This window comes from Sarcophilus harrisii, chromosome 1 (assembly GCF_902635505.1).
Source record: "Sarcophilus harrisii chromosome 1, mSarHar1.11, whole genome shotgun sequence".
Classification (NCBI taxonomy): domain Eukaryota; kingdom Metazoa; phylum Chordata; class Mammalia; order Dasyuromorphia; family Dasyuridae; genus Sarcophilus; species Sarcophilus harrisii.
The window spans coordinates 42,315,731-42,333,338 of NC_045426.1; the positions used below are offsets into that span (position 1 = coordinate 42,315,731).

Genomic DNA, 17,608 nt, shown 5'->3' on the forward strand with positions numbered 1-17,608 from the left:
TTTTTGTGGCTGTGTGAGCTAAAGGTCGGCCTGAACAAGGACACATCTCACAGTTGACACTTTCAGAGGGTAGTTATGTTTTCAACTTGAGAATCTAAAAGTTTATGGAAGGCATTTTCATTTAGAAATGGTTCATAAAAGCTTTTTTATATTGATAGCTAAAAAAAAAAGCATTCAGCTAAGCTAGTGTTCCAAATAATAGTAATTTGTGAGCACTAGATGGCAGCATAGCCAGTGTAGTAATGCATAAGGCAGTATTAGAACTATCAGAATGAGTTGATTATTGGACCTTTTAATTGGCATATTAATTTAAATATCAATAAATACTCTGAGAAGGAAAAATAAGGTGTTTGTTAGTACCAAGAACATTTTTTTTCCTCCATCCCTTTTGCCAGCAGCTGTGGGTGGCTTTTTTCCATTCAAGGCTTCAAGGAATCCTTTTCATTAGTACTGCATCTTCCTTAAATCCATGTGACTGCTTTACTTGGCTTTAGATTTGGAGGAATCCAAAATACCAAGTGGTATGCTTCTCCATTAAACTAATTTTGTTTTTTTTAATAATTCAAAACTAGGAAATAAGATGGTTTTTGCATTTGTTTGATGACTATCTTATATCTCATGAATATATCTTGGATAATAAGTAAGGGGACCCTTCATGATTTAAAAATTGTTGAGATTTATCTTAGACTAGCTCCTCAAAAACAGATGGATTCTGGGAACAGTTTTGGCCATAAATTTTAGGTAAAATGTCAGGGATCATTTTTGGGTAGGCCACAGAGTTCTTTTCCAACTCTCAGAATTTTGTTTTCTTTTTTGGAGGAGTCTGTAGGGGTGGATGGAGGTTGGGGGGAACGTCAGCTAAAATATGAAGTAGTAAAGAGAATTAACAATTACAATCCTACACACTTGAGTAACTCCTTAAGAGATTATTATATGATGACAGCACAAGATCATAACAACTTACTCATAATGGTGATGCTGTCACCAAGAAAAAGTCAGATGTTGTTTCACATAATAAATAGCTTCTTTACATAGCACTCTTAGCTTTGGAAAATATTTTGTGGATATCTCATTCATGTCTTATAATCTTATAAAAATGTGAGTGCTTTTTATTCTCATTTCAGAGATATGTAAACATGCTCAGAGAAATGACTTGCCAAAAGTCTCCTAGCTATTGAGGAAGGATTGGAACTTGTGTTCAGCCTTCAGTTGAATTTTCATTTCCCTTTGCATTATTCCAGCAGTAATAATAACCTTAGGAAGTAGCTTTGACCTTAAGCAATGGGAATAACCATTGGGGAACCAGGGCGTAGTTTGCTTGTACCTATATGTAGCCCTACACCTCCCCGTAACTAATAGTTGACTGATCTAGTGGGGTGCAGATCCCCCAAAGTGGAAAGTGTATAGTCTCTAACATGACCCAGGTATTGTGTAAGTCAGGCTTGCAAGTTTTTAAACCCTTTTTTCTTGATTCCTCATTCCCTGCTCCCCTTTACTAGGGAATACTTTTGAGATACTCTGCATACTTTGACAGTGTTAGAAGTTCCCTGCTCCTTGCTCCTACATTTTCTAGGGGGAATGAGTACAACAGGATGAACAGGCATTGATAGGTTGCGATTACATTATCTTTCCCCAAACAATTCCCTTCTCTCCAGGACCTTGTTTCTGGAAAGAGCCTACCGCCTACCAGCCTTCCAATCTTCCAGGTTCTTAATCTCATTAGCCTTGGCACCAGGCTAACAACTGAAACTGCTTTTTTCAGTTCTTCTGATGAGCTTTACTGAGTTTTCATTCTTAATCACTAGCATTTGACACTGTTTATTTACTTTGGGATATTTTTACTCCTTTTACCTTTCACTTTTTCTTTTACTCTTGGATACTTTTCTCCCTGGTTTCTCATGGCACAGACCACTCACTCTCCTTTATTGATTGCTCATTCATGATACCTCAAGGTTCTGTGCTGGGACTTTTTTTTGTTATCTCTACAAGGGGACTTCATTTCCTAATTTTTTGTCCCTTTGCAAATGATTCAGATTTTCTTTGCTCTCTCACACCCACACAATCTAAACTCCTGAGTATTTTAAACTTAATGCCTCTAGGAATTTAAAACTCAATGTATCCCTAACCCTAAATGTATTCAAACATTACCTTTCCTCCAAAACTTGCCCTTTTTTGACTTTCCCCATTTTTCTAGCATACCAACATCTGTCACCCAGCTTCTCAGAGTTAACCTTAACCTTGGTTCTCACTTCAAATCAACAGTTAACAAATCTTATTAATTTACCTCATAATTTTCCACATCTATCTTCTCCCTACTTCTACTACTACTAATTCCGGCTATTTTGGCTGGAACACTGCAATTTTTTTTTTTTACAAACAACTGTCACATCTGTTGATCTAGAGCTTGGTCTGCACTCAAAGGAAAATGAGGTAGGTAGAATGTACAAAGATGACAATTGATACTTTTTACCACGTCTTTGCTAAATAACACCAACAGTGTAAAGCACATTAATTTCTTAGTAACCATCAAAAACTTAGCAACTTTCTTAAAAACTTGTCTATTGGTCTAAGATTTTCAGTTACTTCGTTTTCCAGAGATCAGGTTTATATGACTGTGCTCATGAGAAAGGTAGAAATGGAAGGCTGACTAGGAAAAATAAATGGCTAACCATGAGAAACCCAAGAATGCTTCTCCTTTAGCTGTCTGAACCCTTGCCTCAGTACTCTTCCCCTCTGACACACAGTAAAAGGATTTAGTGGTTTTAAAAGGAAAACTAAAAGCTCCAATTGACCAACTTTCTAGTGATGCTAAGGCTGACCCTAGGCTAATTATCCATTGTAGGCCTGGATGATAAGCAGTTGGGATGTGCCAAGCCCTATTAAGAATACAAAATGTTATTTCCTGTGCCAAAAAGAGGGGACAGAACTTTTTCAGTCATGCCCAACTCTTCCAAATCCCAAATAGAGTTTTCTTGCCAAAGATATAAGTGGTTTGCTGTTTCTTTCTCCTGTTCATTTCACAAATGACGGTCTCACAATAAGCCTCTTGAACAGGTCAGATTTGAACTCGGGAAGTTGAGTCTTCCTGATTCCAGACCTACTGCTCTATCCACTACTCCACCTATCTTTCTATTATAGCACTTTAGTGAAAGACTTACCTTTTGACAGACATTTCCATGGAAAGCCAGTTCAATATTGTTTAAAAACAACAAGAACAACAAAAAAACCCCACAGGAATACTGATATTATTCCCAAACTATCATCACCAGACGGTTAACCACCAAATGATAATTTTTTTTTTTAACACATAGCAATACTAAAACATTATTAAACTAAAAGCATTCCCACCAATGATATCAGAAATCTGAAAATAATATTTCAACTAGATTTATAAATAGATTGAAACAAATATATGAAGTTTCCTTATTATAACTATCATATGCATATTTTTGCAAATCACAAGCAGTCAGTCAATATTAGGGCTTTATTATTTCTTAAATAATTGAGTTTAATTCTTTGCAAATATTGGCAAGCAGTAATACCAACAAATTAATCTGAGATTTCAAAAAGCAGGTTGAGAAAGTGAAATAAACAGGCTTCCTAAAAGCAACTCTGCAAAATACTCTACACTTGAAAACTTATCTGAACTCCAAACCAGAAATATTAATGTACAAAATAGCATCATAAAAAAATCTCACAATACAATAAAATTTAAAACACATAAAAAGAATCACTACATGCTACAAAAGAGCTTTCAGCATTTTTCTTTTAACAAATCTAATGAAAGATTCTTAAATTAGGCAATTTTGTTGATTCCTAGAGGTATTTTGTGCTATTGAAATGAGCACTTAATGGCAAGTACTTCTAAAGTGTACAATTAAATATGGTTGGGATAACTACAGAGATCTGCATTCTGCTGGCCAGTGTAGGATCATTCATTGCTATCTATAATCACCATCCTAACATTCACATTCTTTCTTAAAAAGCAAAGGAGTTTTCAAGTCATGAAAACTAATAATGTATAGAACCCTTAAAATCTATAGCAATACTCCAAATTAATACATACATATTTAATGATTTCTCTACATGTGTGTTCTTTTGTAGCTAGAAACCACAAAAAGAAATTGGTCATCTTTTCAGTAACTTATCAGGATGTCATAAACTTAGTTACAACAAAGATGCTCACTTCTATGGAATGCAAATAAAATCATAAACTGCATTTTAAACTAGTTCCACTCGATTACATATGCATACAGTACCCAAAAGAAAGCATATTTCATGCTTAGATGTCATATAATGTCAGTTTGATGTTTCGAGGGGCTCTATTTAGTAATAACTGAAAACACCACTTTTAACTTCTCCATTCCAACTTAAATGACATGAATGTCAAGAAAACAATTTCTTTCAAATGACTACAGTACAGATGTTCTTCCTATTTTGGTTTTCAAAAACCTAAAAAATATTTTCAAGAAAAAAAAGCTTTCTACTTCGTCAGCATTGCTAATGATTTCTCCAGTCCATCATAAAGGTAAATCAGTGAGGAAAAAAAACTATGTTATGGAAATGGGTCAACTAAACACTTTAATAAAAGCAGATAAAGTATCAAAAATCAGTGGCCATTAGTTCCTCAAAGTTAACTGAAAATTTTTTATAACTATGAAACAATATCACATTCTGATTTTGTTGTATGTTTACAAAATGTTAGTTCAACATGCACTACATAAACATAGTTGGGTAGAAGAGAATCATTGAATACAATTTACTGTAAGAACTCCTTTATTAATTAAACTGACTCAAATTTTTTCTTTCATTATTTACTTTGAACATATAAAGGGCAAACCAAACAATACTAGAATAAATTTAAACAGATCAATACTAGACTCTTAAGTACAATTTTAAAAAAATTAACATTTTTCTCATTATTCTGCTTTTGCTTTTACTTCTCTTGTCTGTTTCCAAAAATAAAATGGGACAAATAATATTGAAGCTGCTAAATGAGCAAAAGGATAATTACTATATGTTTATACTTTCTTCATGGAAAATAATTTATGTCCTGAACAAATTAAACTTAAATGGGCAAGTTTACTAAAAAACTAAGCAAATATGATTTAACAGCATGACTCAGAGTTCACTAATATTTTGGAAAATGAGGAAAGTTTATTTGGGGAGTTCAAACTGTACATTTTACATCAATGCTTTAAAAGATTTACAAATCAACATGGCAAAAAAGCGAAATCAGAAAGGAAAAAGCCCTTTGTAATATATGATCCAATCTCCCTATAAAAAAGGAACACTGTATCTTACTTGCTTTAGCAGCAAGTGCCATTGATTGCCTTTTACCACTTTTGTTACCAAAACGGCATTACAACCCATCACAAATACCAGGATGGAGCAACCACCTGTCTCATACCAGGATATTTTACTATTGAGCAAAAATGGAAATTCAAAGAGAGAGAGAGAGTGTGTGTGTGTGTGTACACATATACAAACTTGGAAACAGCGCCACTTTGAAAAATATCTTCATGTGATACCTCTGACAAACATTCCTAGAAAAGAAATGCACTTTTAATATTGGTTGCTAAACATGAAAGAGATAAGCAGCAAGCTGTTTTAACAGCATATATTTTTTTTTAACTTTAGTTGGGTAAAAATAGACATCAAATTCAACAGGGCAGTGGCAAGTTTACCAAGTTATTTAGGATAGTTATTCCTGAAATCAAACCTATTTGCTAAATTTCTTTTCCTCCTCTTCAACAATGAATTCAAATCTTCAGCTACTGTTGTTTCTCAGGGAAGTAGCAATTCCTCATACATACAGCAAACCTCAGTGCAATGACACTTTTTACTTAGGCAAGCATCTGAAGAGAGAGTAACTTCCAAGGCAGATTTGATCTAGAAACACTGACTGACTGGTTCTGTTTCTTGTTCCCAAAGCAAATCATCAGGTTACAAGCAGAGTAATGGTGAGCTATCTTGGTTGGATGTGTCTTCAGTTTCTGGAATTCTAGGCAGGAGAGCAGATCGGGTTAACCCCCAAAATTTCTGAGGTGACATATCCTTCTTGGTGGCTGTAAATTTCCACCCAATATGACTTGAGCAAACTCTACACTGGGCAATAGTCCAGGCATACCTGAAAAATAAAGCAATAAGTCCATGTATTTCATCTTTAAAATGATCATACATTTTAAGAGAAACCTATTTTAAATAATAATACAGTTAGAACTCTTAATACATAAGCTAACTAGAACTTAAATTCAAAATAAGTCTGATAGTCAAAAAGGCAAATCTTATTAGGACAAATATTTTTTATAATCCAAAATATGTTAATTTGGCTCCTAAACTGCAAATATTAGTTAACATTTCTAGGAACAATCAATGCAACAAAATTCTTGTGCCTTGCCACCCCCTACTCCTCAAAGAAAAAAAAAAAAAATTGGGATGGACAAATGGCAATTCTACTCTTGGTATTTCAGTGGAAGTGAATTCTTTAATACCATTTCATACCAAACGAATATCAGAATTGCACTTTTGTTCTGAGGTACCACCTTCTTGTTTGTGTAGAATTGAATGCTTACCTGGTACTTCCTACATGCATGTAAAACTTTATAGGAAAAGCTTTGGTTGGTAAAAACCTGAAACACTTGACTGTCTATCAAAAAAGAGAAGAAAAAACTATACTAACATAGGGGAATTTCTGATCATAAGGAAAACATTCTGAGGAATCTAGACTTTTTCTTTTGAATCCAAGTTTACTCTGCACCAGAGCCCATGCATAGTGCCAAGGCCACATGCTAGCTGTGCACCTGCATTTTTTGTTCTGCATTTTCATGCTTATTGAGAACAGCAGGATCTGTTTTTAACATCCCACCTGCAGAAGTGTATACTTTTTCTACTGTGTATAAATTAAACATTTCAAAAATTAATGATAGTCACACTAGGACATCAAAGTCATTCACAACAATAATATTAAATTGATTCAAACAAGAATGAAACTGTTATAAACATGACTAATATGGAAATATGTTTAAAATGTCTGTTCATATATAACCTGTATCAGCTTGCTTGTTGTCTTGGGGAAAGGGTTCGAAGAAGGAAGAGAGAGAGATAAAAACCTGGAACTCAAAAATCTTACAAAGATGAATGCTGAAAACTATTTATCTAATTGGGGAAAAAAAAGATGAAGCTGTTTTAACATGAAGCTGAAAGACCACCAAGGACATAAATAGTAGGATTTTTTTCATTGGGAAAATAAAACAACAAAATATTTCTTAAACACAATTTTGATTTTGTAAGTTCTCCAAAAGTAGCAGAGGATTCTTAACCACTGTTTTCCCCACTACACAATGCATTGCAGATAGCTGCTACAGTAAAAGGAAAAAGGATTAATAATTTCATTTTTGCTTTTATTTTTATGAAAGGTTAATAAGTTTTAATTTTTGGTAAGCCATGTGGTTTCAGGGAAATTATAAAACTATTCCTCCCCCACCACTGTCTCCTGATTTCAGAGAAAGTCCCAATCCTCTCCACTAATAAGAAATAAGGCAACTTAAATCCTTACCTTCTGATTTTGTAGAAACCAAGGTTCAGGGTCCTTGAGCCTTGAACCCTATTTATTTCTACAACCCCATAAATCACTAAACAAACTGTTGGTTAAATGTAATTGCTTAGTGTCTTTATTCAACACCATAACATACTACAAGCGGTAAATATTTGAACTGACAAATAATTCCTAATTTTGTTCCAGGGAAAAAAAAACAACAAAAAAAACCCCCACAATTATTTGATAGTCTACGTATTTAGTTCCAGATTAGAAACTATCCTCTTCCCTAGATTTTATTAAGCAAACTTGAGCTTTTTCATGGTAGAAGATGGGAAATAAAAGTAGGAAAGTTAATGATTTTGGAAATTAGGAGTTCTTTAAATGTTAAATCTAAAAGTTCCTTTAATTCTTTTTCTAGTTAAAAAGGAAAGTTAATAATCTGTTAAGAAATCATTTCAATTTCCTGCTAATAGTTACCTGTGTGATTCAGGACAAATGATTTTATATACTACTCTGAACCTATCACACTTCATGTGTAAGACTTAAATAGAAAAAAGTTGGGATTGAGCAGGATTTTAAAAAACAAAATGTGAAACTACATCAGCTAACTAGCCAGTGGAGCCAGTGGGAATAGTGGTTGGTATAGATACTGCATTCCTTTGCTGAGAATGGATGTCCATCAGTTGGAGAATGGCTGAATAAATTGTGGTATATGAATATTATGGAATATTACTGTTCTGTAAGAAATGACCAACAGGATAATTTCAGAAAGGCCTGGAGAGACTTACACGAACTGATGCTGAGTGAAATGAGCAGGACCAGGAGATCATTATATACTTCAACAACAATACTATATGATGACCAGTTCTGATGGACCCAGGCCATCCTCAGCAACGAGATCAACCAAATCATTTCTAATGGAGCAGTAATGAACTGAACCAGCTATGCCCAGAAAAAGAACTCTGGGAGATGACTAAAAACCATTACATTGAATTCCCAATCCCTATATTTATGCACACCTGCATTTTTGATTTCCTTCACAAGCTAATTGTACAATATTTCAGAGTCTGATTCTTTTTGTACAGCAAAATAACGTTTTGGTCATGTATACTTATTGTGTATCTAATTTATATTTTAATATATTTAACATCTACTGGTCATCCTGCCATCTAGGGGAGGGGGTGGGGGGTAAGAGGTGAAAAATTGGAACAAGAGGTTTGGCAATTGTTAATGCTGTAAAGTTACCCATGCATATATCCTGTAAATAAAAGGCTATTAAATAAAAAAAAATAAAATAAAATGTTTGTACATTTTAACCTAAAAAAAAAAAAAAAAATTTCTCCTTTGTGCTATTCAACATTTTATTAATTAGCTGAAGGCACAGATAACCTAAGGGTAGGGAAATCATTTTTGTATAAAGGATGAAAAAATTTTAAACCACAAAGTTATCAAGAGTGGAGTGATGAACTGAAAACACAAAGGTGCTATGGAAAAGAAGATTAGAATGTGTCAACTGACCTGAGTTCAAATTATGCCTCTGATAATTACTTTTCTATCTGACATGTGTAAATCAATTAACCTAGATTAGGGCCTGTTTCTTCATCAATAAGAGGCCTTTACAATAGCTAATGTCTGAAGTTCTCTTCTCAAATTTACTAAGGATAAATGTAAAGTCCTTTGCTTGGATTTAAAAAAAAAAATCAATTTTAAAACTATAGGATTAGCAGAGACAAGATTATTTAAGGCAAGAGGTCATGTGCAAAATGAGGGATTTTAATGGACTACTGAATACACCAAAAATGACACAGGTATGTAAAAGCTCGTGCAATCTTAGGAAACATTAATAGAGACTTTCATTTCATAATGGAGACCTTGCCTTAGTCACATTATGCCAACAGCACTGTGTAATTTTAGGGAAAATATCCTAATAATGTTCCTATGAACCAACAGTCATCATTTCAATTTAGTAAAATTTATTAAAGTTCCTTTAGCAGGAACTATTGAACTGTGATAAACTTAACTAAGTAGAAATGAAGACTAGGAGTTCATAGAAGCATTATGGCTATCTTTAAGTAAATGAACAACTGTTATATGGAAGAACAAAACATGTTATGCTTGGTTCCAGATAGCAGAACTGGGAGAAAAGGGTACAAGTACAGAGAGGTCTATATTGGCTCCTTATAAGGAAAGATTTTTGACAATTATAATTATTTACTACTTTGAAATATAACCAGTTCTCTGTGACAGGAGGTTTTTAAGCCAAGGCCAGATGCCCACTTGTTGAGAATATTATACAGGATTCTTTTTTTTAGCTTGCTTGTTGTTAGTTTTTTTTTCTAGTTTCCTTCTAGCTCTTTTATATCTAATCTGAACTTAAACAACATATGAGTATTTCCATAATAAAGAGAGCAGACGCTTAGTGCATGAAACCAAGAATTTTTTCTTAAGTACAACTAGTCACTTAAATTTGTTAGCCTGTTCACACATTTGCAAACGCTACTTTACAGGACTGTGAAGATGAAATGAATGAGTAATGGGTTTTGCAAACCCTAAAGGGACATATAAATGCTATTATTGTTGATATTATTTTTTATTACTATTTTTTTTGAAGGAGTACAATGGAAAGTTCCTTACATCTGGAGCCACACTCTCAGCTTCAAATCTTGTCTCTGACATGATATTTGCTCTTGGGTGGTCACCTAAACTTAACTTTGCCTCAGTTTCCTTATTTTATAAAATGGACTAGATGAATTTTTAAAGTCTCTTCTTGTTCTGAATCTCTGAGCAAATCATCTAAACTGCATCACCTAAAGTGCTTGGCTCGTGTGTTTTTCATTTACCAATCATTCATTCATTTATCCTACAGACATGCATTCTTATATTTAGCATGTAATAAATTATAATTTATTGAATTATATTTAAAATGTTCTGGTCAGAATCTTTTACTTCAGCATATTCAGAATAGGCGTAATATGTTACAGCATACAGAGCAATAAAACATGGACTGTATTTTAATATGAATCATCAATATTTGTGGGATATCAGCCAAAACAATACAGACTTTTTAACCTCAGCTCTGAGTATATACTCTAAACCATCAAGGTGCCCAGACTTAGGAATCATCTTTTACAAATGAGGACATATTAATAATCTATGTGAGGACTTAAAAGTGAATACATAAACTTGATTTATTTAAACACAAAAGTCACATAATATAGTATAGAAATTCTCCAGACAGTGCTGTTTACTCTTAAGCTGACCAGCCTTTCACTGATCTGTGGGAAGCCTCTCTGATAGGGTGGAAGGCTATGGGCAAACAATACTAGGAAGCCTCAGGGCCCAGAGGTGAAAGGTCAGAGGCCCAGATGGGAATCTCAGCTTACACTTCATCTCTCCATCCATCAGCCCACTCTACCTGTGACTAAGCTAAGTCAGTTTCCAGTTTATCTATAAAAAAGAAAGCTGAACTTCAGGTCCTATAATATCGCTTCTGGCTCTAAAGCCAAGATTCTGAAGACAGCTTAATTTGGTCCAAAGTGGTTTACTTTTAGGACACAGATAACAGACTTAAAAAGTGTTTTTTTGCCTCCAATTTAAAATTTGCTCTGGGACCACAGCATATTCTTAACCTTGCATTCTGTGCTGCTTGCTTATGTAAAAGGAATAAAAAATAAGGCAACAATTGCTGCTCAGCATTCACAAGTGAAGAGCATTTAAGCTGAATTACTCATTTCATTTTAAAATTGTGATTGTAATTCTGGTTCAGGACTTTTTGGCTTCTGTGTCTGATTATGACACACTAAATTCTAAGAAGTTAAATTTGAAAAAAACCAAAACAAAACAAAACATTCAAGAACCACCAAATTACCCAGGAAACCAGCTGTGCTCTGTTGAAGATCGGCCAATCAGATTGAGGTTACAAGCTTTGTACACCGTAAGCGTCTCGTGCACATATCCATGAGGATTCACATATGCTGCCATAGGCCCACATAAGGACAAACTACAATAGATAAATCAAGATCAGCCATAAAAATTACATTTGAATCTGGAATGAAAGTCTTTCTATTTAATTTTAACATAAAGTGATCAGAACTGCTAAGAACCAGAAGTAGAAGGTAACAGTGATGGATTTTTTCCCCAAAATATTGGTTAGAAATTAATACAGCATGAGAAATGTGACCTATTAAGAGTCAAAAGTAGAAATTTCAAAATAAAAACAATACTTGACAGCTTATTTTGTCCAGCTGTCTTCTGAAAAGGTTTAATAATGATTAGTAAAAACTCAATTCACTCATCTAATTCTGCCTTTAGAAATCAGTACCAAATTCATTTTCAATGAGGCCTGAAAAGAATCAATACTAATTCTCTAAAATACTTAAACTTTTTAAAGCAAAGGAATCTCTACAAGAACTAAAAAATAAAATACAAAAATCACTGGAGATTCCCACCTAAACCAAATACAAAAAGATCCTTAATTTATTAGAAGCAGTTTCTTGCAATTATTTATATTGTGGATAAAGAACTTGGTTCTCCTTTTTGTTTTGCCTCCAAATTGTCATGGTCTAGATCAAACACTTGGTGCAGGTTCAACTAGATAGCCTCTAACGAACACCTGAAAATTTTGTGACTTTGTTCCATCTCTGAGATTTTATAAATTGCTAAATCAATAAGAGTCACAGCTTTAGAGCAGATGTGCATGTGAAAAAAATTCACAAAAAGCATAATATAACTGCTAGGTATACTTATCGGCTCTAAACAATTTGAAAACTCATTTCTTATCATTCAAATGTTTCTTTATGGATTGTGTTTAGTACAAATTCTTTAAAAAAAAAAAATTGCATGAGATTATACATCAAACCAAAAATCTTAAATCCAGACTTGATCTAGACAATATGGAAAGAGCCAGGTGATTATTATTAGGAACCTTGTTTTCTAATCTCAGGTCTACCAGCAATAGGCTGTATAATGCTGAGGGAGCTAATTTACTCACTATTGTGGGTTTAATCTCATTTAAGAGGGATTTAAACTAGATAGTATTTCTTGTCTTCTCCAGCTCAAAGATTCTAAATATGTATCCACCGCCAAGTTATGTAGATGATATATGTCAAGTTCTCTAACTGTAAGCCAGAGGCAATAATATCTACCTCTTCATGAAACACATTATTGGTGTTTATATTATGACACAACAGTAAAGAGGCTGAATGAGTATGTTTAAAAAAAAAAACAAAAAAACAAGACTTTTCTATCCATGGCTGTAATATATCAAAGCCCACAATCACTGTAGTTACAGCCCAACTTCCATATTTGTTTTGGGGGAAAGACATCTGGATATGATTCCACAATCACAGAATTTCAGAATTGGAAGGGACCTCAGAGACCATGCAATCTAATCTACAACCATACCAAAGTATCCTCTAAACAACATTCAAATAAGAGATCATCCAGTTATTTTCTCTAGTGAGGAGGAATCCACTCTGAGAGAGTCCAATCCACTTTTAGAGAGCTGTAATTGTTGAGAAGTTTTTCTTATCTTTAGTCTAACTGTGTTTCTTTGTAAATTCCATTCCTAACTTCTGATGGCAGATGGCAGCTTTAGAGGCAGATGGGTAGAGGGCTGACCTGCAGTCAGGAAGATCAGAGTTCAAATTTGGGTGCAGACAATAACTTATCTGTGTGCTCTTGGCAAGAAATTTAACTTGTTTGCCTCAAAAGTTTCAACTGTAAAATGGGGATAATAGTACCTACCTTCCTGGATTGTTGTGAGGATAAAATTATATATCTATAAATTACTGAGCACAGTGCCTGGCACATAATAGGCATTTACAAAATATTTGCTAGTTTTCTTCCTTCTAGTTCTCTTCTACAGAATTATGCAGAATAAATCTTTTCCTATCACATGATAGCCCTTTTGAAAAAAATAAAAACAAAAAAAAAAAAAAGAACCCTACATTGCAAAAACTCCCCCTGGTGTGGCAACAAGCATACTGGAACAGCAGTCAGACAGCCTGGGTTTCTGCACAATAGATCAGTTACTTCCTAATGGGTCTGTAAAATGAGGGGCTTGAGTTGTATCCTATCAGTAGTTTCAACTCAAAGATTCTTATGTGACAGTAAAATAAAGCAAAACTGATGCTTGGCTGAAACATAATATAGCTGCTGATTAGGTGTATTAACTACCTTAGCTTCTGGCGATCAGAAGAAGGACCCAGAGAACAATGTTTTTTTCATTTTTATTAAGAGTACCAATTGAACAGCAAAAGAATTACAAAGGAATTATTAGCTCCTACAATTCCATATTTATATAGAATAATTTGTGACGTCTTTAAGAAAAATATTACTCATATCTAATGAAGACGATTTCACTAATTTATATAATTCTTAATACTTATTGTATATAAATTTTATTTCACAAAGTTTAAAATAAATTTGAAAGAAACTTTGTCTTTCATCTTTTACGGTAATTAATAGGTAAGGGATTTTACATGAGTAGTGAATGAATTCACCAAATAAAATACAAAAGCATCTATGACAAAACTATCTGTCTATATGATTTTCCTTCCTGAACATTATCCATTATTAAACCTCTTTTGTATTCCTCAAAACTAACAGCAGGTGTTCAAGAAAGTCTTTTAACTGAATTGAACTGAATAAAATTCTTACCTGAATATTTCAGTTTTGGTTGTGATTTCCGTTTCCTGACATTGCTTACAGCAAAGGGAGGTACACTTAAAAAAACACACACACAACAGTCTTAGAAGATAAACAAAAGAAAAATATATATTGTGTTAAGTCACCTCAGCTATAAAGCTATCGAAAGCATATGCTACAATACATTTCCCAAATGTAATAATCTTCAGTCACTTAAAAAAAAAACCTAAAATTGAGGAGAGGACAGAAAGATCAGAGTTTAAATGAGACAATGACTTAAATGTACTTGTACAATTAATTTAGCCAATATCACGACTTCAAGACAAAAATTAACCATTCTTTGTTCTCAAAGACCTTATAATCTAATGCTGGAAGTTGGGGGTAAGACCAAAATGGTGAACACAATACATATACAGACAAATCTGAGTAATCTGAGAAAGGAGAGATGATGAGGGGGAAACTGTAGAAAGATGAGACTTAAGCCAAATATTGAAGATCAGAATTCTGAGGTAAAAATGAGGGAGAATTCATCTAAGGCAGAAATAATGGCTTATGTATATGAAATGAAACATCAATTTAGCTTTGTTGGTTGGGTTTCACTCAAATTTGTCTTTAGAAAGAACTCAATGGGAGGCAAGAGCATGTACTAGAAAATTATTTTGGTGTTTTAAAAAGGGAAATATGTACAAAGTGTTTTGGAACACATAATAGGGGAATTTTTAGTGGGGGTGAAAGACATAATTCAAGAGGCTGAGTGTGAGCAGCCACCAAATAAAGGAAGAGTCCTGTTAAGAATCTGCTAGTGAAAGAAAGCGATAAGATGACATCTGGAGAGAATGGCAGAGTAGGTGTTAACTGAGAGAATCTGAAGATTTAGGTCAGGAGAAGTGAACTGATGAACTAAGGGATCCTGCTATTCTTAGGGATATCAACCTGAAGAAAGGCATAGTAGCACAATGTATAATTAGCTTTAATTCCAGGAAGATATGGGACTTAATAGTGTTTCTAATACATCCATGTTACTTTAAAGTGAATCTGATAATTCTCTAAGATTATCAGCAAGATTATCAGTTGCTGATTTGCACTGGAAGAGAAGATTTCTCTATCAATGAAATCACAGGTCCAATTAATAAAAATGTACACCAAACTCCTTGAGAAAGGAGGAAGTGTCACTTGAATGGTAAGTAAAATAGCAACAAGGATCTGAATCAGGCAATATAGACAGAAAAGTAATCTTAAAGGGAGGAAAGAAATGTAGAACATGAATAATCTGAAAGTGGCACTAGGGAACAAGTATTATGCTAATTATTCCATTTGGAGAGGAGGGTCTTGTTTTCCACAACTTATATTAAATAAATGTTTATTAGATATATTTATTTGGGTAATGTATATACCAAATTATCTCATTAAAACATTCCACCAAATATTGAAAATAAATATACAGCTAAATAATCATCAACATTGCTCTGAAAATTATATTTAAGGGATTGTTTTCTTAAAGTAGTTCACTGTAATACAAGTTTTGGGGATCCTAAGTCCCATTTTCCTTCTTTCTCTGTCTAAAAATGTGTACTGTTTTAAAAAATTCTATCAAGAACACTGATGTGACAATCATGTTGTGAACCAGAGTTCAATTATCTTCAGAGAAAAAAAAAGTTCCTGAATTGTCACTTGAAAAGTTTATGTAAATTATGACTAGAAAATGACCTTTTAAGTTAATTTGTAACTGTTGCAAAACTGCTCCGTATTAAATTATGAGGAAAATACCTCTTGCATGAAGCAAAAAATGGTGATTTGAAACAACTTTGCAACAGGTGAATGTTACAAGCTAATTTTTAAAAAGCAATTTTCAAATTTAGGTAAGCTCTTGTAGGCTTAATGCAATTTCAAATGAGAATAGTTACTCTGATTTCATGGTTCCTAACCACACATCATGATATATCAGATCCAACCAACTTTGGACTTCATCAAGAATTAGTGAGAAAAGGGTAGCATACTCACTTTATTCATAATATCTAATTCACAACGAAGCCGCTGAATAGCACTGCCAATTTTAAGGAGTTGAATTCGTAATGCATCATCAATAGGAAGACAGGCAGCTACTCTGTAAGAAAAATCTTCAAGACATGATGAGTTTTTCAATTTAAGAATTAGATTTTTAAAAAGCATATCACACATAAAGGATATGCAGAATCCTATCTTCTGAAAATGGATTCCAACCAAAAGCTGTAATACAGTGATAGAGATGTTTTATATATAAGTTAATGAAGAATAATGCCAAAAAAGTATATTGTCAGGAAGTTCAAAGAAGTCTAAATCATATGGACTGACTACAGCCAATTTAACAAATTTACATATACTATACAATTTATGCAATTTAACAAGTTTACATATACTATATTATCCCTTCTGACTTCTAATTGTATACTTTGAAAATTCTCAAATTAAACCAATTTAAGAGTTATTTGCCTACATGTAGCAAATACTGTATTATTTTAATTACACTATAACTTAAAAACAGATCCAAACATTAAAGAGTAGAGTAAGTTTAACTGGGGCACTAGGACCACTTATAAATGCAAGGATTACTATTAAGTGAAAAACTGTCCTTTATACATTTCAAAACAATTATATATGGTTTTTAAGAGAACCATTTATTATACTTTTATTCTTTTTTTAAGGAAACATAGCCTAAAAGAAACAGGTTTTTAACCTGTTCAGAGGGAAAAAAAGAAAAAAAAAATTTCTTCCTTCCTTTTGATTTTCTTCTAGATTATTTTAAAATCATTTCCAGAGAATAAAGTTAAAATTCAAACACAGATTTTAGGTTTCAATGACATTAGAATAAAATAATTTCCTTTAAATAAATACCACATTTTCCAACCTATTTCAATGAATGTTTGCTGCACTGGATAAAACATGGTGAACTAAGAGTAGCTTTCTTATCATACCGATTGGATTTGAAGGAAGAGATTCATCTTTTAGATTTTCATCCCATTCATGTAATTGTCTCTTGACTCTTTCCATTAAGGTTTCCTGTAGTGAAAATAAAACATTAACAATTTAGCTTTTCCATCTGTTTATCAGAAAATAATTCTTTCTGAATACTAAATTTTATTTTCCCCCAATTACACATAAAAACAACTTTTAACATTTCTTTTTTAAGTTTTAAGTTACAAATTTTAGACTTCTCTTCCTTTCTGAAACAATAAGCAATCTGATATAGGTTATACATATACAATCATGTAAAACATTGCCATATTAGTCATTTGTGCAAGAAAGCTTAAACAAGAAAGGAAAGAAATGAAGGATGGTAAGAAAGAAAGAAGGGAAAAATAGTACAGTTTGGTCTGTGTTCAGCAACATCAGTTCTTTCTCTGGAGGCAGATAGCATTTTTCATTATGAGTCTTATGGGAATG

General features: G+C 33.2%; 1 protein-coding gene across 5 annotated transcripts in view; it reads right to left on the bottom strand.

Annotated features, from left to right (window-relative positions):
- Window positions 1–3,470: 3,470 nt before the first annotated feature.
- Window positions 3,471–17,608, bottom strand: part of CRBN (cereblon) — a 36,342-nt gene continuing 22,204 nt past the window's right edge. For all 5 annotated transcript variants that reach the window (XM_031954191.1, XM_031954195.1, XM_012543587.3 and 2 more), the window contains 5 exons: window positions 17,140–17,224; window positions 16,190–16,305; window positions 14,201–14,265; window positions 11,409–11,540; window positions 3,471–6,130 (listed from right to left, as the gene is read on the bottom strand). In XM_031954191.1, the coding sequence (XP_031810051.1) occupies window positions 5,947–6,130; window positions 11,409–11,540; window positions 14,201–14,265; window positions 16,190–16,305; window positions 17,140–17,224 (582 nt within the window). In that variant the 3' untranslated portion in view covers window positions 3,471–5,946. The remainder of the gene's footprint in view (window positions 6,131–11,408; window positions 11,541–14,200; window positions 14,266–16,189; window positions 16,306–17,139; window positions 17,225–17,608) is intronic.